The sequence below is a fragment of the Elgaria multicarinata genome, chromosome 8 (genome assembly GCF_023053635.1).
Source record: "Elgaria multicarinata webbii isolate HBS135686 ecotype San Diego chromosome 8, rElgMul1.1.pri, whole genome shotgun sequence".
Lineage (NCBI taxonomy): Eukaryota > Metazoa > Chordata > Lepidosauria > Squamata > Anguidae > Elgaria > Elgaria multicarinata.
The window spans coordinates 72,113,655-72,135,260 of NC_086178.1; the positions used below are offsets into that span (position 1 = coordinate 72,113,655).

Below are 21,606 nucleotides of genomic sequence, written 5' to 3' on the forward strand. Positions count from 1 at the left end.
CAGTTTTTGCCATGCATGTCCCCTATATATCAAGGTTCCTGTATATCAGCAGAGGTCTGTTCTCCTACAGGTAATGGAAAATTGTTATCAAACCAATACTGAACCTTTGACCAGACAAGGAAATTATAAAAGTAAAATAGGGATTTACAAATCAAATACATCACCATCAGATTTATGGATCTATGCCAGAGTCCAAGTGAAGGAAGAACATAACCACACCTATGATTAGAAGCTTTTAAATTCAGATGCTCCTTATGTCTGGAGTCTGGAGAGAAGCCGACAAGATGGATACCACAGTGATACTCCCTTGGACGGCGCTGTTCAGTGTGTTGGTTTTGTCAGCTGTCTCAGGTAATTACTATGCCTAATCTTTTTACATAACTGTGTCTCATTCCATAAAATTCCATATACAGATCCTGGTGACAATGGGATGTTTTTGAACAACTCTGACTGGAATATCTCATCACAGTTAGAAACAAGCGACTAGATGAGATGGGCTACTGATCCCATCCTGTTTGAACCAGATTTTTTTTTTTTTTTTTAAAAAAAAGTTTGGACTTTTCATGAAGGTTAAGCATTTATTTATTTTATTTATTTAAAACATTTATATCTCGCCCTATATCATTAAGATCTCAGAGCGGCGTACAGATAAAAGTATACAGTATAAAACAATAAATATGCACAGTTAAAAACAAATCAAACCATGAACCAAGTTAAAACAATATATAATTTAAAAGCAGGAAAAGCAGTTAAAACAGTTAAGCATGAATAATTTTATACATTAAAAAATATTACAGCGCAGCAAAATGAATTCTGCTCTCTTGAGCTCATTGGAATATATTATTAGTAGAAAATACTTTATAGAAGTGAAACACTTTATAGAAATGTCTCAGTAAGACACTCATATGAATTCAGTAATGAAATACAGTTTAAAAATAAACATGATAAAAGTATGCTTTTCAATGTATAAGTAGCGATTTTTAAATCTCAGGACATTTAAATAACTGAAATAAACTAGAAACGCAAATAAAAACGAAGCTTGTGTGTGTGGGTTGATATCATCTACTTTCCCTCCTTCATTGGAGTTTCTTACTTAAATATGTATTTTAGCTTGTAAACCTGTAGCCAGAAATGTTTGGGCATATTTCTTAGCTGATGGTTAGAAGGGACAACCTACATGTCAGATAGAAAAAACACACACAAATGAATGAATACAAGTGAGTTGGTCCAGCAAACATGATATTACAAGTGAAATGATAAGAGCTTATAGGCCCCTTCCAACTTCCTATTTTATGATTCTAGGGAGGCGTCAGGAGGACTGACGCTGCTATCTTTCTGGCGCCAGGCTAAGAATTTCCTCTTTGCCCAGGCATATGGCAGCACATCATAATCACCCACATGTTTAGTTTTTAAACAGTTTTTAATGCTTTGTGTGTATGTGCTGTGTTTTAAAATTTAAAATTTTGTATACTTATTTTTATCTCAATTTTAGAATTTCTGTAAACCGCCCAGAGGGCTCTGGCTATGGGGGCAGTATATAAGTGAAATAAATAAATAAATAAATAAATAAATAAATAAATAAATCTCCCAGCAGCTGCCTGATAGAGCGGGGCCAGCAATGGCAAGTTGAATTCTATGGACCATTTGGGCCTGGCATTGGGGCATGACCAAAGCCTGCTAATATTGGGCTACTTAACATAGTTTTTCTGCACCACCCCTTGATGAATTTACAGACTAGAATTCCATAGTAGAGCCATTTAAGGATGTCATTTAGTCATTTGGGGTTGTGCTGACTATTTATGGTTCTGTTTTCCAACTCCATTCCTAACGGAGGCCTCAGCTAGCCCAGGGGTTTTTACCGCGACGATCTCACGATTTTATGATCGTGAGATTGTCACACTGGTCTACACGCGGCACGTGATATCGCGGCTGCCATTTTTTGTTTTAAAGAAGTATGAGCACACGAGTGCTTGTGTGCAAAAGAGAAGTCTTTTTTTAAAAAAAATAATTTCCCCCGCTCCCACCCCCACCCCCAATGGGCACAGTGTTCCTGAGGAGTTACTTGTGAGGAGCCAGGAAGAACTGTGACGCCCGCCCACATGTTCCTCAGCCTCGGGATCAGCTCAAGACCACGGAAAAGGCAGGCTAGAAGTGGAAGGCGAGATCCCGGGGCAAGGGAGGGATCATCCCTCCCTGATCCCAGGTTCCCTGTGTGTCATGTGAATGCACAGGGATGATCCCGGGGATCGCCCCAGGATATCACTCCGTCTAGCTACGGCCACACTCAGCACAGAACATTTATTACAAATCTGATGGCTGCGTCCTAGATATAAACCATTTCAAGATGGGGCTATTTTGATTGGAGAAACTGTGGGAAAGGAAGTGCTTGACTGTTTCCTTGACTGCTGCTTCTCTGCTATAGATGACCCATCCTCATTACTCCCTCCCCCCACACTCCACCATAGGCGATGGTAGGGGTTCAACACATGTCTGGAGCTCCATGGAGGAGCAAGTTGGCTTTTGTTACTGTGACCAATAAATACCAATAGATAAGCTCAGTCTTTAAATCCCTCCACAAAGGCTTTGCTGAGAGTAAATCTACACAAGGTAATTGGATTTACCCTTGATAACCTGAATATATGAAACTGTCATGACTTTGGTTGCTTCCTCATGGAGGGCTCCTAGTATTGTCAAACAAAAGATGTGGTGCAGCCATGCCATATTTCCTTCCTTTTCTGTGTTAAGAAAAAAGGTGGAAATGGTGGAAAAATGCAGGAAGGTTACAAATGGACAATGTTATTATCTGGACCCCTTGAAAAGTCCATGAAAAAGGCAGAGTGCTTGCACAATAAAAGTCTTGTCTGGAAACGCTCTGCTTCTGTGTTGAACTCAGGAGGAATTTATTTTTTCAGTGGACTTTTCCAAGTGGAAGTCATTGTGTGAATCATTCAGTATTTGATTTCTACTTTTTTGATCTGAAAAAAATCCTTGAAGTGAGATGAACACTGATTGAACAGGTTGCAGTTTGGACAAACTGACTTTTCCATCAGAGTAATTCAACATATATAAATCTCCTAAAACAGCTGTAGTAATTCTCATGAGAATCAGGCCAATCTTAGGACTTTTCTACATGAGGCATTTATCGTACACTTATCATTACTTATCATAGTTGTTTATAGGTTCTTTAGATATTGTCATGGCTAGGGACATTGCTAGTTCCTTAAAATATCTGGGGCAGGGCACAGTCTTATAAAACAAATTTGCATCTGCTTATGAAGTCAAAGCAGTGAGAAGGTTATCAGTGCATACCTCTAGTGTGTGTGTATCTATCTATCTATCTATCTATCTATCTATCTATCTATCTAGAGGATGACCCTCCACAACACTTTCATGCCGACCCCAATTCAGTAGTTTAAAATACATCCTGCTTCTACTCGAAGTCTGTGAACTTCAGCTCAGTACCAAACACAAATCAAGGTTCAGAAAACTGAGTGTTTATGCTTCCTGATGACTACCATTGGAAATTAAAAAGAAAAGAAAACACTATAACTTTTATCACATGGGGGGTGTCTATACGTGGGGAAAGCCCTGGGGTGGCTCTGCAGTGGCGCTGTGCTATTTATATGACACAAAAGCCACTGCGGTGCCATCCCAGAGCTTTATCGCAATATTCCAAAATATCCCGACTTTTTTCTGTGGAGCAAGACAATGACGGTGCATCTCCATCTGTCACCTTGCTCCGGACTTGCAGCAGAGGCATGGTTGGGCTGATGGTGACCCCTGATTGGTTGCCATCTGCCCAAGCAGGGGGGAGGGGGTGGGCCAGCGAGCCAGATGGCTGCTGGAATGTCTCTGCATGTCCTCTAGCATCAGGAGAAACAAACAGTGTCAGGGAAAGCTCGAGGTGAGAAAAAATGGGGGCAGGGAGAGGGACGCGTGGAGGGGGAGGGGTGCTCATGTGGTGGCATGGCAGAGTGTGGAATGACACATGGGGTGGTGGCAGCTCCTCCTCCTCCTCCTGTTGCAAACCCCGGGCTTGCTCCTTGCAGTGGAGACAACCCTGCAGGAGTGCAAATGTGGGGGTTTGGGGGCTCGTGGCACCAATGCACCATCATATAGACAGGCCCCTGGTCAGAACTGGATGATAACTGCAGGCATAGTAACCCCCTAGGAGGGGATTACATCTGCCCAATATCAGAAAAAATAGGTGCAGGTTTTTTGTGCTATGTGCCTTTTTATTTTTATTTTATTTTAAAAGGAACTGCCAAGAACATTTTTATTACTTTGAAGTACTGGACGAAAATTCCAGGATTTGTTGCCCCATCTGAGATCATGTCTGCCACAGGGGGTTGTGCACAAGAGTAGCTTTGACATCATGAGGATCTCCAAGAGAAGACATACATATCTCCTTATGTACCTTGTGGACCATTGTTCTGAAAATTACAGATAGCCTAGAAGTGTCCCTAAGTAAGAAGCCAGAAGGATAAGTACAGGAGATCTGGTGGAAGGGGAGTTTGCCAGTTTCGGGAAGGAAATGATTTGGTTTCCTTTCCCTTCAGTCCCCATGGTTTTGGGGTAAATATGCATCATTAGAGGTGTCCACTAGACAAGAAACTTGCAAAGTTTCAGAAGGCTAGGAGCAGGGGCTAGGGAATTATGGTGCATGAAATCCAGTTTAAGGCTTTTTCAAAGTGAAGTGTGCTGGCACTGGAAGACTGGACATCTTATGGTTCCATCCTTGCCCTCCTCCAAAGCAGTGATGGGAGACCATAGTGAAAATGTGCCCTAGGATTAGAAGGGGGACCTGAAAATCATTGAACCACACTCCCTCCCTCGCTGTGCAGCTCTTAGTGGAACTAAAGCAAAATATGTTATTTTGAGACATAAAGACTGCCCAGTTCTGCTTGGGTTTCAGACTTCATTTTAATTCAATGCACAATACGCATGCACATTTAGAAGTACTAGAATTTATTTACATTTCACCAATGTTACCAGCAGGCTAGAAGGGTGCTTTTGCACAAATCCTCCTTGTGGATTTCCCATGGGCAGCTGGTTGGCCACTGTGTGCCTAGAATGCTGGACTAGATGGACCTCTGAACAAAGTATAAAGTGTTGGTTATCACCTTTAAAGTCCTACATGGTTTGGGTCCAGGCTACCTGCGGGATCGCCTTCTCCCATACCATCCACTCCGCACACTCAGGTCCTCTGGGAAGAAAGTACTTCAGCCTGCCAAAATTAGGCTGACAAGTATTATGCAGAGGACCTTTTCTTCTGCTGCTCCCAGACTGTGGAATGGCCTGCCGGAGGTGACTCGCCAACTTAACAGTCTACTAGCATTCAAGAAAGCTATAAAGACTGATCTCTTCCGGCAGGCCTATCCAGTTGAATTTTAAAACGTTTTTAGGATGTTTTTAACAATGTATATTATGTTTTAATTGAGTATTACATATTTTATCATTTATTGTTGTTCCCCGCCTCGATCAAAATGGAGAGGCGGGCAAAAATAAATTGATGATGATGATGATGATGTACAGAATGCTTTTCTTTCCCCAGAATGCACTTACATTCTCCTCCTACCAATTGTGTTCCCCTCTATACAACAACCCCTCCTCATTTTCCCATCCTCCAGCAACTCTTCACAAAAAACAGATGTCTTGTTTTGTGCAACTCTCCTCTGCCTCCTCCTTGTTATGCACAAGCTCTTATTGTATTTTCCTCCCCATAACTTCATTTGTTCTAAAACTACATAAGGATTCAGCCGACGAGTCTTTTTATGTAGAAACTCTGAGCACACACTAAGTGCCTTTCACTCATTAGTGAAACTATAGAGTCCATGCAAAATGAGAAAACACAAATGACAAAACATGCATAGGACTGGGCTGAAAGGATAGTCAATTTACGAGACTGGAGTTGGGTGGGCAGTGTATTAAGCCTGCAGTACCATGCTCACAACCCAGGACTTATTTCTGAGTAAACATGCAAAAGATCAGGCTCCCTGCAAAAGTAACTTGTGCTGGAATTCCATGCACACTTTCCTGGGGGAAGGGGGAGCTTTATTAAACAGAATGGGGCTTAGTTCTGAGTAGGTAGATGTATAATTGTATACGTGAACAATAATGATCTCCCCTCCACATCCCACCAACCCAAAGCTCCTATTTTTATTAAAGCTTTCTGTTCCTAGGAACATAGGAGACAGTCTTAGAATGAGCCAGAAAAGGCAAGATGGGGGGGGGGGAATCTATACTACTGCTTTAAAGCGCTTTAAAGCTCTTTATAACAGTTTTGACAACTGTTGGGGCCCAGGACACACTGCATATACAGGTTTCAAAACGTTTTCAAAGTGCTTTAAAGCGCTTTAAAAGCAATAGCATAGATCCCCCCCCTGGTTTGGGAAACTGACTTGAAGGAACAAATAGGGCAACAGAGCTGGGAAGAAATATGGAAACAACGAGTGTTGAGAAATATGTCTGTGAGGATAAAAGAAAATTATTATAAGATTATATGGAGGTGGTATCTAACCCCGGTGAGACTAAATAAAATAAATAAGTTGAACTCAGCAAATTGTTGGAGAGGTTGTCAAAAAAAAGTGAACGTATTTACATATGTGGTGGGAATGTGAATTTGTACAAAAATTGTGGGAAATGGTGTTTAATGAGATAAAAGAAATTTTAGGAATGGAGATTGAAGAGACACCTATAGTGGCATTGTTATCATTATATGGAGAATTAAATTGTAACAAAGGGACAAAAGAACTGATACCGAATTTTCTAACAGCAGCAAGGTTAATGATATCTGGGAACTGGAAGGTTCAAGGGGATTACCATATAGAAGATTGGTATAAAGAGATATGGGAAATTGCTATTAATGATAAATGAACGTGTAATATAAAAGTGAGACAAGGAATGACAAAAACGAATGATTTTGAGGGAATATGGAAACAGTTCCTAGAATTTGTCTTATCTAAGCGGAGTAGGAAACCACCTCCAGAAGAAACAATGAGATTCTGGAAACAGGAATAAGATCCCATGGTGGTGGGGGGTGCACTTTATGTTAAGTATGATTATGTTAACATATTATCTAGAATATATGTTATTAAGGTTATCCAACATTTATGTATTATGTTGTTTTCTTTTTATTGTATTGATGTATGTTTAAGTATTGAATAAAAAATTATATATATATATATATAAAAGAATGAGCCAGAAACTTGGCCCATCTAGCCCCATATAATTGACACTGACTGGCAGCAGTGGCTCTCCAGGTTTCAGGCAGGATTCCATCTTGGCCCTACCTGTAGATAACAGGGATTGAATCTGGGACCTTCTGCATGCCAAGCATGTGCTCAGTCACTCAGCTACAGCCTTTTCTATTTAATGACAACTGACAAACGAAACAGCCCCAGTTTCATTCCTCTGCAACCATGTGAACCCACTTTTTTTTTGACGGTTCAGTTGAGGAGGAGAAGGAGAAAAACAGTTTATACTTTCTTTTGCCTACCAAGGAAATTCCCTTTAAGATTTCCCCAAGATATGCTTTGGGTGAAATAAAGAAGAGAAAGAAAGACCCAGGATAAGGCAAGGAAGGAGAAGAAGGAAAGAAGAATGGCAATTGGATCTGAAGAGGGGGCAGAGAGGATTTTTCCAAGCCAAATGGCTCCTTTCAGAGAGACAGTACTTCAGAGGAATTTAGGAAGATGTGGAGGGTTGGTAAGGATTGCACATACTTAATTTAACTTTTTGAGGAGAAGTGTCTGAGGACTTTTTCTTTTTTTCTTTTTTAAAAAGAAATGTTTAAGAAGGAAAGAGGAAAGTTTTAAAACGCTCTGGCTGTGCTACTGTATTTGCCTGGGGGCAAAACAGGTAAGCCCCTAGCCCTGAAAATGTCCCCCTAAGTTATCTGAAGTTCTCCATCCCACTTCTTCTTTCTCCGCTTTGCCCCCTATTCTCCTATGAATATTCCCCTGGAATATCCTGAAAACGTTAGACCCAATTATAGGTCCCAGGAAATCAGGGATCATATAGTGAATATGATGCCACCACAGTGCTTTTTATGTGCTCCACCTAGTATGGATACCTTGCCCTTACTTGGAACAGATCTTGTTACTGTCATTCAAAGATTTGTAACTGTCTGACTCGGAGTGCCCTCTTGTGGTTGCTAATTCAGTAGATGGGAAGCCATTCTCTTCAAGATTTTAAAAAAACCAAGTCTGAAAGAATTTGTTCCACACATTTGACACAGAATCAGGTATCAGTTCTATTTTTAGGAAATCAACAGACATAGTTGACATTAGACAGAAATCCAAAGTCATATCAAAGTTGGTTCTGATGAGTTTTTTTTAGTTTTTTGGCTACTGTTAAGACTGATTCAGTTACGTAATCCTACAGCATAAAAAGTAGCAATATGGTCACCGCTTGCTATATCATTTTTAAAAATGTGATTTTCATGCATCAAATTGAACATCATATCATGAGTTTCAAATAGATTTTTAAAAAATCTACATCTTGAAAAGAAAACATGACAAATAAAAGTATAAAGTTACTTTGACTGAAATTAACTCACTAATATGTCCTGTTTTTCTTAAGGTACCATGCAATCTATCACGACAACAGGTAATTCCCTCACCCCACATAGTGATCTTTGAGATAGCTTGATAGTCCTAAATTCCTCCAAACTGATTAGTATGTTTGGAAGCCAGAAACCAATATGTAAAATTAGGTATATACAGATTCTGCAAAATCCGTGCCATTTGCATTTCCCAGATCGTGTGATGCCTTTCAATCTGTTGTCTGCCCATTGACAGAATCAGTTTCCCCCCAATTTGCACAAATTCTAATTTCTGAATATCCACACTTCTGAAAACATGCAAACTCCCCCCCCCCCCCCCCCGCAAATCTGCCAATCCTCCCAAAATGCGCATTTTCATGATTTAGCCTATGGGGGAAATGCGGATTTTTGGCTGGATTTTGTTACTTTGATGTATATTTCTATATAAATTTGCATAGAACTCTGGAAAGTAAAGAAGACAGTCCGCATGTCTGAGGAAGCTGTGTGTCTGGGGAAAAGCCAGGCTGCTCAGAATCTGCTGAAGCTCTCTGGGTGGTTAACAAAATATTAAAACATTCAAAATAATATACAAAATTTAAAAACTTGAAAACACACAACAGACAGCATATTTATAGAAAACATACATCAAAAAGCAAAACAACTTTTTGCAATCAACCAAACCTAAAAAGCAGATCTGGGATTGATTAAAAAGTCATCACTTGCTGCCATATGCCTGGGAAGAGAGAAAAGTCTTGACCTGGCATCGAAAAGATAGCGATGTTGATGCCCTGCAGGGCTCACTCCTTTATTGGGGGGGGGCACCACTGTGAAGGCAAAGTCACTTGTTCCATCTTCTGAGCCTCTCTTGGAGAAGAGACCCAGAAAGGAACCTTAGATGTGAAGATGGTGATAGTATAGATTGCAGTTTAATTATAAATAGAGTTACAGTCAAACTTTGCTGTTACCTCTTTTCTACTACATTTGGTTAGTGTAACTCAGAGCCAAACCTTTATGTGCAGTGTGAGCGGGTCTTGTGGTAAAGGCACATCAAAAACTTCTTGGTCCATTGACTCCATCAGAGACACAGCATCTAGATTCTAGAGGTAGATTTTAAGTCAAAAGTTTAGTAAGAGAGACTCTCCTAGTTACAACACTGGGCATCTTCAAACAGACCATAAACAATTGGGGAATAGCTCATTCATTAGGAGATTCCCCCCCCCCCCCCTCACCTTATGCCATGGACTGATGCTGGGCAGGTAAATACCCCCCCCCCCCACACACACACAGTTTGTGTCTGCCAGCAGCCCTAGACAAAACAGTGCTCACAGCTGTGAAATCTTTTGCTGCTGTTTCCTCCTGGTACCTTTCTAAGGCCATAGCTAGACCTAAGGTTTATCCCTGTTCATCTAGATGACACACAGGGGATCCAGTGCTCAGGCAGGGGCAGACCCTGGATGATCCCAGGATAAACCTTAGGTCTAGCTGTGGCCTAAGAGACACCCACTTCTCCAGGCTTCTGCAGTAAGGTTAGTTGAGGCCGTTTTGGAGCTTGTCCTTAAAGGGGCAATGTAAGAAGAGCAGAAGATCTCTTCTTTGCCCAACAAGTTGACTGGCTACTGCCAGGGGTATAAAGGAGCAGAGGTTGGCATCTCCCCAGTAAAAAGACATTTGCCTCTTTTGTCTTGCCTCCCTTGCTCCTGCAGACTTGCTCTCTGTTTGTCTCTCTCCCACTTTTCCAGCTCCTCCCCACTTTCCTCCTCTCTTTCTCTTTTATCCAGTACTGGCTGTTCTGTCTTCCTAAGAACGCTTTCACCCCCTTCCCCCCTGCTGCTGCTTGCAGCTGTCGTGGCACAATCAAACTTAATGAGCCTCTTGTTTCGAAGCGTGTGGGCCCCATTGGCAATGCAAAGATGGGGCTGATGGGTGCTGTGTTAGAAATGGCGAGCCCCACCAATTCCTCACATGCAGCCATGTCACATGAAACTTTCCTCCAACATGTGAGGCTACACTCTTGATGAAGAGGAAGACTCCTTCGTGCTTTCCCCTTGAGCTGCTCTACTGAACAGAATCCTTCCAAATTACTTTGTTTCACAACAGGTAAAAGAGGCAGAATCTATATTTTTTATTGATGATTTTGTCTGCAAGCAGCGTGTCATTTTGAGTAAGAAAATAATGAGAAACACAACTATAGGATTTTGTTGTTGTTGTTGCTGCTGCTGCTGCTGTCGTTAATATTTCTAAATTATTTTCTCACTCATGCTCGCTTTAAACAGTTTTTGCTGCTGTTCTCCCATGACAGAATTATCCTCCTCCAATGGGAGCCATCTTGCCCAACAATATATCAGAAAAAAGATGCTTCTCATGAGCTTCAATGGCCTCTCACAGAGGAGAATTTCTGACACCATGGGAAGGTGATGGCAAGAACTGTTTATAGCAGGGAGGAAAGGTATAAAAAGCTCTGACTAGGATGACCAGATTTTGGAAACCAAAAAGAAGGCCACGTGGCTGGACCCCCAAGGGTGTGTGGCCTTGGTCACATGTCTGATTCTACAACTTTCAGCTGAGACATACTAAGTTCCCAGAACCAACAGAGAGCAGGCTTTTTTTTTATGTGTCTTAAAAAACACACCCTAATTTATCCATGGTATATCACAACACCGAGAAAGGCATTTATAGACAAGCCCACTTCTCCAAGATTTAAATTAAAGGGAGATGGGAGACCAGGAAACCCATTTCACACATAGGCAAACTGAGGCAGCAGGCAAATAAGAGTCAATGGCTGCAAGTGAGAGAGTTTGGGTTACATAATCAGAGGTTTAAGGGGGAAGGAAAGTGTGCCCCATCAAACAGGAGGAATTTAGCCAGGAATATTTGTTAACTTGCACCATGAAAAGGGGGGGGGGAAAGGATTTTTTAAAATCACATGTTCACAATATGACTGAGATTCATTATACAGCAAAGCAAAATGGATTCTTAGCCCAGATTTATAAATAGTTCAACACAGCAACCCCTTTGCAATGTTGAAGCAAAGGTGGGGGATGGAAAACACCCATTGCTCTCTCACATGTGCATGTTTACACTGAATTTGGTGAGACTTGCTTTTGAGTACATGGATTGCTGTATATATCCCATCATTTAAAAGCACATGGAACACTTGGCACACACAAACAAATAATCAATGCCAATGGGTGTTCTATCATAATCAATGCTGTCTCAGGACACAGTGGGGCGAAGTGCAAGGAAAGCGCATAGCCCTTGCCCATACCAACTGAGTCTGAAAGGGTCTCTTAATGCAAGTGTTAAGAGAATCTTTCAGCCTCTATTGGCATGGGCGGTGGGGGGGTGGCGGCAAGCTGTACGCCCAATAAACTTGCACCCCGCTCAACCCTGCCCGTGCCTTTCCCCAGGGTTTCAAAGTAAATTTAAATTTCCCCTCGGATGCCCCCCAAGGGCCCCCAAACCCAGAGGTTTCCTGGGAAAACTGGTGAGTTGGTTATCCTACCTCTGACTGTGCTACTGTATTTGGCTGCAGGCAAAACATGTAAATCCCCAACCCTCAAGATATTCCCCTAAGTCATCTGAAGTTCTCCATCCCACTTTTTCTTCTTCCACTTTGCCCCCTATTCTCCTATGAATACTCTCTGCCCCCCAAATATCCTGAAAACTTTGGACCCAGTTATAGGTCCCAGGCAATCTGGGATCATGTAGTGAATATGATGCCACCACATCATCAAGAATCCAAATAGATTTAGCTATGTGATGATGCCAGTGATGGCGAACAGAGCCAATGTCTATTCCTTCACATCGAATGGCTATGGGAGGAAACAGGCCAGCAATATTGGGGGACTAGGAAACAAGGCTGTGAGTGATACCAAATGTACACTGAATGTATATGTACATGTGCACTATGTGTACTGACTGTGTGTATACACAGAAAATATTTAATATTACGTTCTTGTGATCAAACCATTGAAAGAATTGGGAAAGTACTGCAGGTTCACTATCTGTATCCTTTATTTTTCAGCTGGATTTGAAGTAACAACAACACCACAACCAGGTAATGGTCCATTTAATAAAAGTTGATTTAGATTGGTTGGTTAGATTTAGTTGGTCAGTTACCAATTGCAGCAACATTGCAACGCCATCTTCAAGTAAGACATGTTGTCATACCCCTTGTACAGCGATATGGATCTTTTCATAAAACATCTGACACTTAGGTGTATTAAACCATTCTGGGAAGATGTCAAGAAAGTAATAACAGTCATTACTGGATACAATATTCCTTTAAACAGTAAAGGAGTTCTTTTTGGATAAAGGAGCCTTTCATTTCTTATTCATAGATTTTTCTATATATTTCTTGTTATTATGTTCTTGTTATTGCTATTGTTATTGTTACTTGGAATGCCAGATACCCGGACGTGCTTTTCGGGAGCACTAGCTGGTATGGATACCATGCCCTTCGTTGAAACAGATCTTGTTACTGTCATTCCAAGATTTGTAACTGTCTGACTTGGAGTGCCCTCTTGCGGTTGCTAAGGCAGTAGAGCTAAATCTGTAGATGGAAAGCCATTCAGCCTAATGACTCTGGAATTCCCTTCTCTTCAAGTTATTTAAACACCTCAAGTCTGAATGACTTTGTTCCATACATGGAATCAGATATAAGTTCAATTTATAGGAAACCAACTGATGGACAGACATAGGTGATGTTAGACAGAAATATGAAGTTATGGAATCATGGAATAGTAGAGTTGGAAGGAGCCCATCAATAGTAGAGTTGGAAGGGACCTATAAGGCCATCAGGCCCAACCCTCTGCTCAATGCAGGAATCCACCTTAAAGTATACCTGCTCAGCTGCCTCTTGAAGGCCTCTTGTATGGGAGAGCCCACTACCTCCATAGGTAATTGGTTCCATTGTCATACTGCTCTAACAGTCAGGAAGTTTTTCCTGATGTCCAGCCAGAATCTGGCTTCCTGAAACTTGAGCCCATTAATCCATGTCCTGCACTCTGGGTTGATAGAGAAGAAATTCTGGCCTTCCTCTGTGTGACAATCTTTGAAGTACTTGCAGCATGCTATCATGTCTCCCCTTCTCTTCTCAATGCTAAACATGCCCAGTTCTTTCAATCACTCCTCATAGAGCTTTGTTTCCAGACTGCTGAACATCCTCGTTGCCCTCCTCTGAACCCCCTCCAGCTTGTCTGCATCCTTCTTCAAGTGTGGTGCCCAGAACTGGACACAATACTCAAGATGAGGCCTAACCAGTGCCTAAATGAGGGGAACCATGAACCTTGTGTGATTTGGAAGCTATACTCCTATTAATGCACCCCAAAATAGTGTTTGGGATGCATTATTAAAAGCATCAAAGTTGACTGTGATGCTTTGAGAGTTATTTGGCTACTCTTAAGAGTGTTCAGTTCTGTGACGCTCCAGTATAAGAGGTTGCAATATGGTCACCACTTGCTATATCTTTTCTTAAAATGTAGTTTTCATGCATCAAATTGAACGTATTATGTCATCAGTATCAAACGGATTTTTAAAAAACCACATCTTAAAAGGAAAATATGACAAATAAAACTATAAATTAATAATTTATAAAACTATAAATTAACTTATTAACATCTCCTCTTTTCCTTAAGCTACGATACCATTTCCTTATACCACAACAGGTAACTTTTTTCTTACATATTGATCTTGGAAATAGCTTGCTAGTCCTAAATTCCTCCAAATTGATTAGTATGTTTGGAAGTCAGAAACAAATCCATATAATTAGGTACGCATGGATTCTACAAAGTCTGTTCCATCTGCATTTCACAGATCATCTGATGCTTTCATTCTGTCGTCCACTCATTGCTGGAATCAGATTTTTCTCAATTACCTGAATTTGTGCTAATTTGAATCTCTGCAAAACTGCACTTGTTAAAATGTGCAAATCCCCCCCCCCCCCAAAAAAAATGTGCCACTCCTCCCAAAATTCATATTTACATGATTTAGCCTATGGGGGAAATGGTCATTTTTGCCTGGCTTTTTAATTTTTGATATATAGTACTACAACTAAATTTGCATAGAATTCTGGCGAGTAAAGCAAACCACCAACATGCCTGTGACATCTACGCATTTTGAAAAAGCTGGGCTGCTACAGAATCTGCCAAAGCTCCCTGGGCTGTTTCCAAAAGATTAAAAGATTAAAAATAATATAAAACATTTTAAAATGTGAAAACACACAACAGGCAGAATACACATAGAAAACATACATCAAGAAACAAGTTTGCGCAGTCAACAAAATCTAAAAAAGAAGATCTGGGATTGATTAAAATCTCATCACAGGCTGCCATATGCCTGGGAAAAGTGACCCGGCATGAAAAGACAGCAATGTTGGCGTCCGGCAGGTGTCGTCAGTGAGAACATGAAGACCCTCTTCCTTGTTGCCATCTTCTGAGCCTCCCTCAGGATAGGCACCCGGAGGAGGACCTTAGATGTATAAATGATGATGATGATAGTAAAGATTACTATTTAGCTAGAAATAGAGGTACTGTCAAAATTTGCTGTTACCTCATATCACTACCTTAGGTTAGTCTAAATCAGACCCAAACTTTCATGCGCAGCCATGCCACATGAACCTTTCCCCCAACATGTGAGGCTACACTCTTGATGAAGAGAAAGACTCCTTCGTGCTTTCCCCTTGAGCTGCTCTACTTAACAGAATCCTTCCAAATTACTTTGTTTCACAACAGGTAAAAGAGGCAGAATCTATATTTTTTATTGATGATTGTGTCTGCAAGCAGCATGTCATTTTGAGTAAGAAAATAATGAGAAACACAACTATAGGATTTTGTTGTTGTTGTTGATGCTGCTGCTGCTGTCGTTAATATTTCTAAATTATTTTCTCACTTTTGCTCGCCTTAAACAGTTTTTACTGCTGTTCTCCCATGACAGAATTATCCTCCTCCAATGGGAGCCATCTTGCCCAACAATATATCAGAAAAAAGATGCTTCTCATGAGCTTCAATGGCCTCTCACAGAGGAGAATTTCTGACACCATGGGAAGGTGATGGCAAGAACTGTTTATAGCAGGGAGGAAAGGTATAAAAAGCTCTGACTAGGATGACCAGATTTTGGAAACCAAAAAGAAGGCCACGTGGCTGGACCCCCAAGGGTGTGTGGCCTTGGTCACATGTCTGATTCTACAACTTTCAGCTGAGACATACTAAGTTCCCAGAACCAACAGAGAGCAGGCTTTTTTTTATGTGTCTTAAAAAAAAACACCCTAATTTATCCAGGGTATATCACAACACTGAGAAAAGCATTTATAGACAAGCCCACTTCTCCAAGATTTAAATTAAAGGGAGATGGGAGACCAGGAAACCCATTTCACACATAGGCAAACTGAGTCAGCAGGCAAATAAGAATCAATGGCTGCAAGTGAGAGAGTTTGGGTTACATAATCAGAGGTTTAAGGGGGAAGGAAAGTGTGCCCCATCAAACAGGAGGAATTTAGCCAGGAATATTTGTTAACTTGCACCACAAAAAGGAAAAAAAAAAAGGATTTTTTAAAATCACATGTTCACAATATGACTGAGATTCATTATACAGCAAAGCAAAATGGATTCTTAGCCCAGATTTATAAATAGTTCAACACAGCAACCCCTTTGCAATGTTGAAGCAAAGGTGGGGGATGGAAAACACCCATTGCTCTCTCACATGTGCATGTTTACACTGAATTCGGTGAGACTTGCTTTTGAGTACATCGATTGCTGTGTATATCTCATCATTTAAAAGCACATGGAACACTTGGCACGCACAAACAAATAATCAATGCCAATGTGTGTTCTATCATAATCAATGCCGTCTCAGGACGCAGTGGGGTGAAGTGCAAGGAAAGCGCATAGGTCTGTGTGCTAGCCAGCGAATGGCAGCTTCCCAGACTGTCCTGTAAGTCCGTCTTCTCACATGACATCCGGGAAAGTCAGGGAAGCCTCCTGGAAGTCGGGTGAGACAGGGGAATCCTGGGAGCGACGTGAGGCCTGGCAAATATGTATCCTGCTTGCCCCTTGCCCATACCAACTGAGTCTGAAAGGGTCTCTTAATGCAAGTGTTAAGAGAATCTTTCAGCCTCTATTGGCATGGGCGGTGGGGGGGTGGCGGCAAGCTGTAGGCCCAATAAACTTGCACCCCGCTCAACCCTGCCCATGCCTTTCCCCAGGGTTTCAAAGTAAATTTAAATTTCCCCTCGGACGCCCCCCCCCGGGCCCCAAAACCCAGAGGTTTCCTGGGAAAACTGGTGAGTTGGTTATCCTACCTCTGACTGTGCTACTGTATTTGGCTGCAGGCAAAAAATGTAAATCCCCAACCCTCAAGATATTCCCCTAAGTCATCTGAAGTTCTCCATCCCACTTTTTCTTCTTCCACTTTGCCCTCTATTCTCCTATGAATACTCTCTGCCCCCCAAATATCCTGAAAACTTTGGACCCAGTTATAGGTCCCAGGCAATCTGGGATCATGTAGTGAATATGATGCCACCACATCATCAAGAATCCAAATAGATTTAGCTATGTGATGATGCCAGTGATGGCGAACAGAGCCAATGTCTATTCCTTCACATCGAATGGCTATGGGAGGAAACAGGCCAGCAATATTGGGGGACTAGGAAACAAGGCTGAGAGTGATACCAAATGTACACTGAATGTATATGTACATGTGCACTATGTGTACTGACTGTGTGTATACACAGAAAATATTTAATATTACGTTCTTGTGATCAAACTATTGAAAGAATTGGGAAAGTACTACACGTTCACTATCTCTATCCTTTATTTTTCAGCTGGATTTTTAACAACAACACCACAACCAGGTAATGGTCCATTTAATAAAAGTTGATTTAGATTGGTTGGTTAGATTTAGTTGGTCAGTTACCAATTGCAGCAACATTGCAACGCCATCTTCAAGTAAGACATGTTGTCATACCCCTTGTACAGCGATATGGATCTTTTCATAAAACATCTGACACTTAGGTGTATTAAACCATTCTGGGAAGATGTCAAGAAAGTAATAACAGTCATTACTGGATACAATATTCCTTTAAACTGTAAAGGAGTTCTTTTTGGATAAAGGAGCCTTTCATTTCTTATTCATAGATTTTTCTATATATTTCTTGTTATTATGTTCTTGTTATTGCTATTGTTATTGTTACTTGGAATGCCAGATACCCGGACGTGCTTTTCGGGAGCACTAGCTGGTATGGATACCATGCCCTTAGATGGAAAGCCATTCAGCCTAATGACTCTGGAATTCCCTTCTCTTCAAGTTATTTAAACACCTTAAGTCTGAATGACTTTGTTCCATACATGGAATCAGATATAAGTTCAATTTATAGGAAACCAACTGATGGACAGACATAGCTGATGTTAGACAGAAATATGAAGTTATGGAATCATAGAATAGTAGAGTTGGAAGGGGCCCATCAATAGTAGAGTTGGAAGGGGCCTATAAGGCCATCAGGCCCAACCCTCTGCTCAATGCAGGAATCCACCTTAAAGTATACCTGCTCAGCTGCCTCTTGAAGGCCTCTTGTATGGGAGAGCCCACTACCTCCATAGGTAATTGGTTCCATTGTTATACTGCTCTAACAGTCAGGAAGTTTTTCCTGATGTCCAGCCAGAATCTGGCTTCCTGAAACTTGAGCCCATTAATCAGTGTCCTGCACTCTGGGATGATGGAAAAGAAATCCTGGCCTTCCTCTGTGTGACAACCTTTGAAGTACTTGCAGCATGCTATCATGTCTCCCCTTCTCTTCTCAATGCTAAACATGCCCAGTTCTTTCAATCACTCCTCATAGGGCTTTGTTTCCAGACCACTGAACATCCTCGTTGCCCTCCTCTGAACCCCCTCCAGCTTGTCTGCATCCTTCTTCAAGTGTGGTGCCCAGAACTGGACACAATACTCAAGATGAGGCCTAACCAGTGCCTAAATGAGGGGAACCATGAACCTTGTGTGATTTGGAAGCTATACTCCTATTAATGCACCCCAAAATAGTGTTTGGGATGCATTATTAAAAAAGCATCAAAGTTGACTGTGATGCTTTGAGAGTTATTTGGCTACTCTTAAGAGTGTTCAGTTCTGTGACGCTCCAGTATAAGAGGTTGCAATATGGTCACCATTTGCTATATCTTTTCTTAAAATGTAGTTTTCATGCATCAAATTGAACGTATTATGTCATCAGTATCAAACAGATTTTTAAAAATCCACATCTTAAAAGGAAAATATGACAAATAAAACTATAAACCTACTTTGATTGAAATTCACTTATTAAAATCTCCTCTTTTACTTAAGCTACGACACCATTTCCTTATACCACAACAGGTAACTTTTTTCTTACATATTGATCTTGGAAATAGCTTGCTAGTCCTAAATTCCTCCAAATTGATTAGTATGTTTGGAAGTCAGAAACGAATCCATATAATTAGGTATGCATGGATTCTACAAAGTCTGTTCCATCTGCATTTCACAGATCATCTGATGCTTTCATTCTGTCGTCCACTCATTGCTGGAATCAGATTTTTCCCAATTACCTGAATTTGTGCAAATTTGAATCTCTGCAAAACTGCACTTGTGTAAATGTGCAAATCCCCCCCACACAATGTGCCACTCCTCCCAAAATTCATATTTACATGATTTAGCCTATGGGGGAAATGGTCATTTTTGCCTGGCTTTTTAAATTTTGATATATAGTACAACAACTAAATTTGCATAGAATTCTGGCAAGTAAAGCAAACCGCCAACATGCCTGTGACATCTACGCATTTCGGGAAAGCTGGGCTGCTACAGAATCTGCCAAAGCTCCCTGGGCTGTTTCCAAAAGATTAAAAGATTAAAAATAACATAAAATATTTTAAAATGTGAAAACACACAACAGGCAGAATACACATGGAAAACATACATCAAGAAACAAGTTTGCACAGTCAACAAAATCTAAAAAAGAAGATCTGGGATTGATTAAAATCTCATCACAGGCTGCCATATGCCTGGGAAAAGTGACCCGGCATGAAAAGACAGCAATGTTGGCGTCCGGCAGGTGTCGTCAGTGAGAACATGAAGACCCTCTTCCTTGTTGCCATCTTCTGAGCCTCCCTCAGGATAGGCACCCGGAGGAGGACCTTAGATGTATAAATGATGACGATAATAGTAAAGATTACTATTTAGCTAGAAATAGAGGTACTGTCAAAATTTGCTGTTACCTCATATCACTACCTTAGGTTAGTCTAAATCAGACCCAAACTTTCATGCGCAGCCATGCCACATGAAACTTTCCCCAACATGTGAGGCTACACTCTTGATGAAGAGGAAGACTCCTTAGTGCTTTCCCCTTGAGCTTCTCCTCTACTTAACAGAATCCATCCAAATTATTTTGTTTGTCTATGGGGAAAAGGCAAAATCTGTATCGTTTATCCATGACTATGTCTGAAAGCAGCTTGTCATTTTGAGTAAGAAAATAACCAGCAGTGAAAGGGTTAAGCACCTTTCCCCCCCCCCCCCCAGCCTCCAATTCTTCATTTTGTCAGAGGAAAGTACACACAAATGTGTGTAAGAAGTAGTTTGTTCCTCAGCCACATCCATGTCTTTGAACCTCTGGTACCTGAAGCAGTGATCTGGATTCCAGAAATCAGATGCCATTTACAGATGGGTTAATTGGGGCTAAGTTGATGGTGTGTGTGTGTGTGTGTGTGTGTGTGTGTGTGTGTGTGTGTATGAATGAAACATCTTTGTGCACTAATAGTAATAGTATCATCTTTTACTTCTTAGGAACATTTCCTTGTGGTGGCTACCTTACATATGATTCAGGATCATTCAGTAGTCCCTTCTATCCTGGGAATTATCCAAACAATGCTGACTGCGTGTGGACAATTATAAATTATAACAATTTAAATATAAAGCTCACATTTGCAAGTATTGAGTAAGTACAAGGCGTAGTGACTACACAAGGTACTGGTACTTTGATATTGCAGCTCATTGAAATGCAGAAGATGGGGGAACTTTGGGAAACTCTGATCATACTATGTACAGTCACAGCTCACTCATATATGTTTGTTATCATGGGAAACATGACAACATATCATTGGGTAAATAAAACTTCCTGGTTTTAGTTTAGTGCTAGTTCACTGCCCATTCAGCAAGTGGAATATCTGCAGCATATCGGAGTCTGTAAGGAGAAACAGTCTCATACGGAATATCATCTCTGTGCTTCCAATTGTTCTCCTCTAACTGTTGCTATTTTGGTTGTGGTAGTGCTGGATGGAAAGGAGTACTGTACGCCCCTCCTTACACCATATTTTTTAGCAAAGCAAGGAGGTCTCATATGGCTGGTTGGTATACAGCCTCCCCCCTCCCACCGCCCTGTTAGTCTACTGACTCAGGCCTAATTTACACCAAGCAGGATCTTGTACTATGAAAGCGGTATGAAAGCAGTATATAAGAGGCAGGAGCCACACTACTGCTTTATAGCAGTATTGAAGTGCACTGACGACTGTTGGGGCCCATTGACACATACCATATGCCACTTTCATACTGCTTTCATAGTGCTATATCCTGCTTGGTGTGGCTTCTGACTTTTATATACTGCTTTCATACCTCTTTCATAGTTCAATATCCTACTTGGTGTAGATCTGGCCTCTGTTGCTGTGTCAAGCTCCATGTTCACACAGACGGCTTGTTTTTTTATTCCAGTATGGAATGCTTTAATGATTATGTTGAGATCTATGATGGCTACGTGTACTCACATCTCCTTGGAAGGTATTGTTCTTCACCCACCAAAACATTTTATTCCACATCAAATGTCCTCACAGTGAGGTTTTTCAGCGACTCTTCAGCAACACGTAGAGGTTTTCATGCCACCTACTCTTCAGTTTATGGTGAGTATGCACACACGCACATGTATATGAATATAGTTTGCCTTTGATGTTTGAACTTTTACACAGAGGTAATACTTCTGTAATAATGGAATCATTGCTTTAAATTACAAGCTAAGCTTGATAGGAAAACTCTTTTTTTTCCAAATTACACTTTGTTCA

The 21,606-nt window shown here is 41.0% G+C and overlaps 1 protein-coding gene across 1 annotated transcript in view; it reads left to right on the forward strand.

Moving 5' to 3' along the window:
• The first annotated feature begins 284 nt into the window (after positions 1-284).
• Positions 285-21,606, forward strand: part of LOC134403152 (deleted in malignant brain tumors 1 protein-like) — a 45,406-nt gene continuing 24,084 nt past the window's right edge. The window contains exons 1-3 of the mRNA XM_063133261.1: positions 285-351; positions 20,342-20,492; positions 21,263-21,447. Of these exons, the coding sequence (XP_062989331.1) occupies positions 285-351; positions 20,342-20,492; positions 21,263-21,447 (403 nt within the window). The remainder of the gene's footprint in view (positions 352-20,341; positions 20,493-21,262; positions 21,448-21,606) is intronic.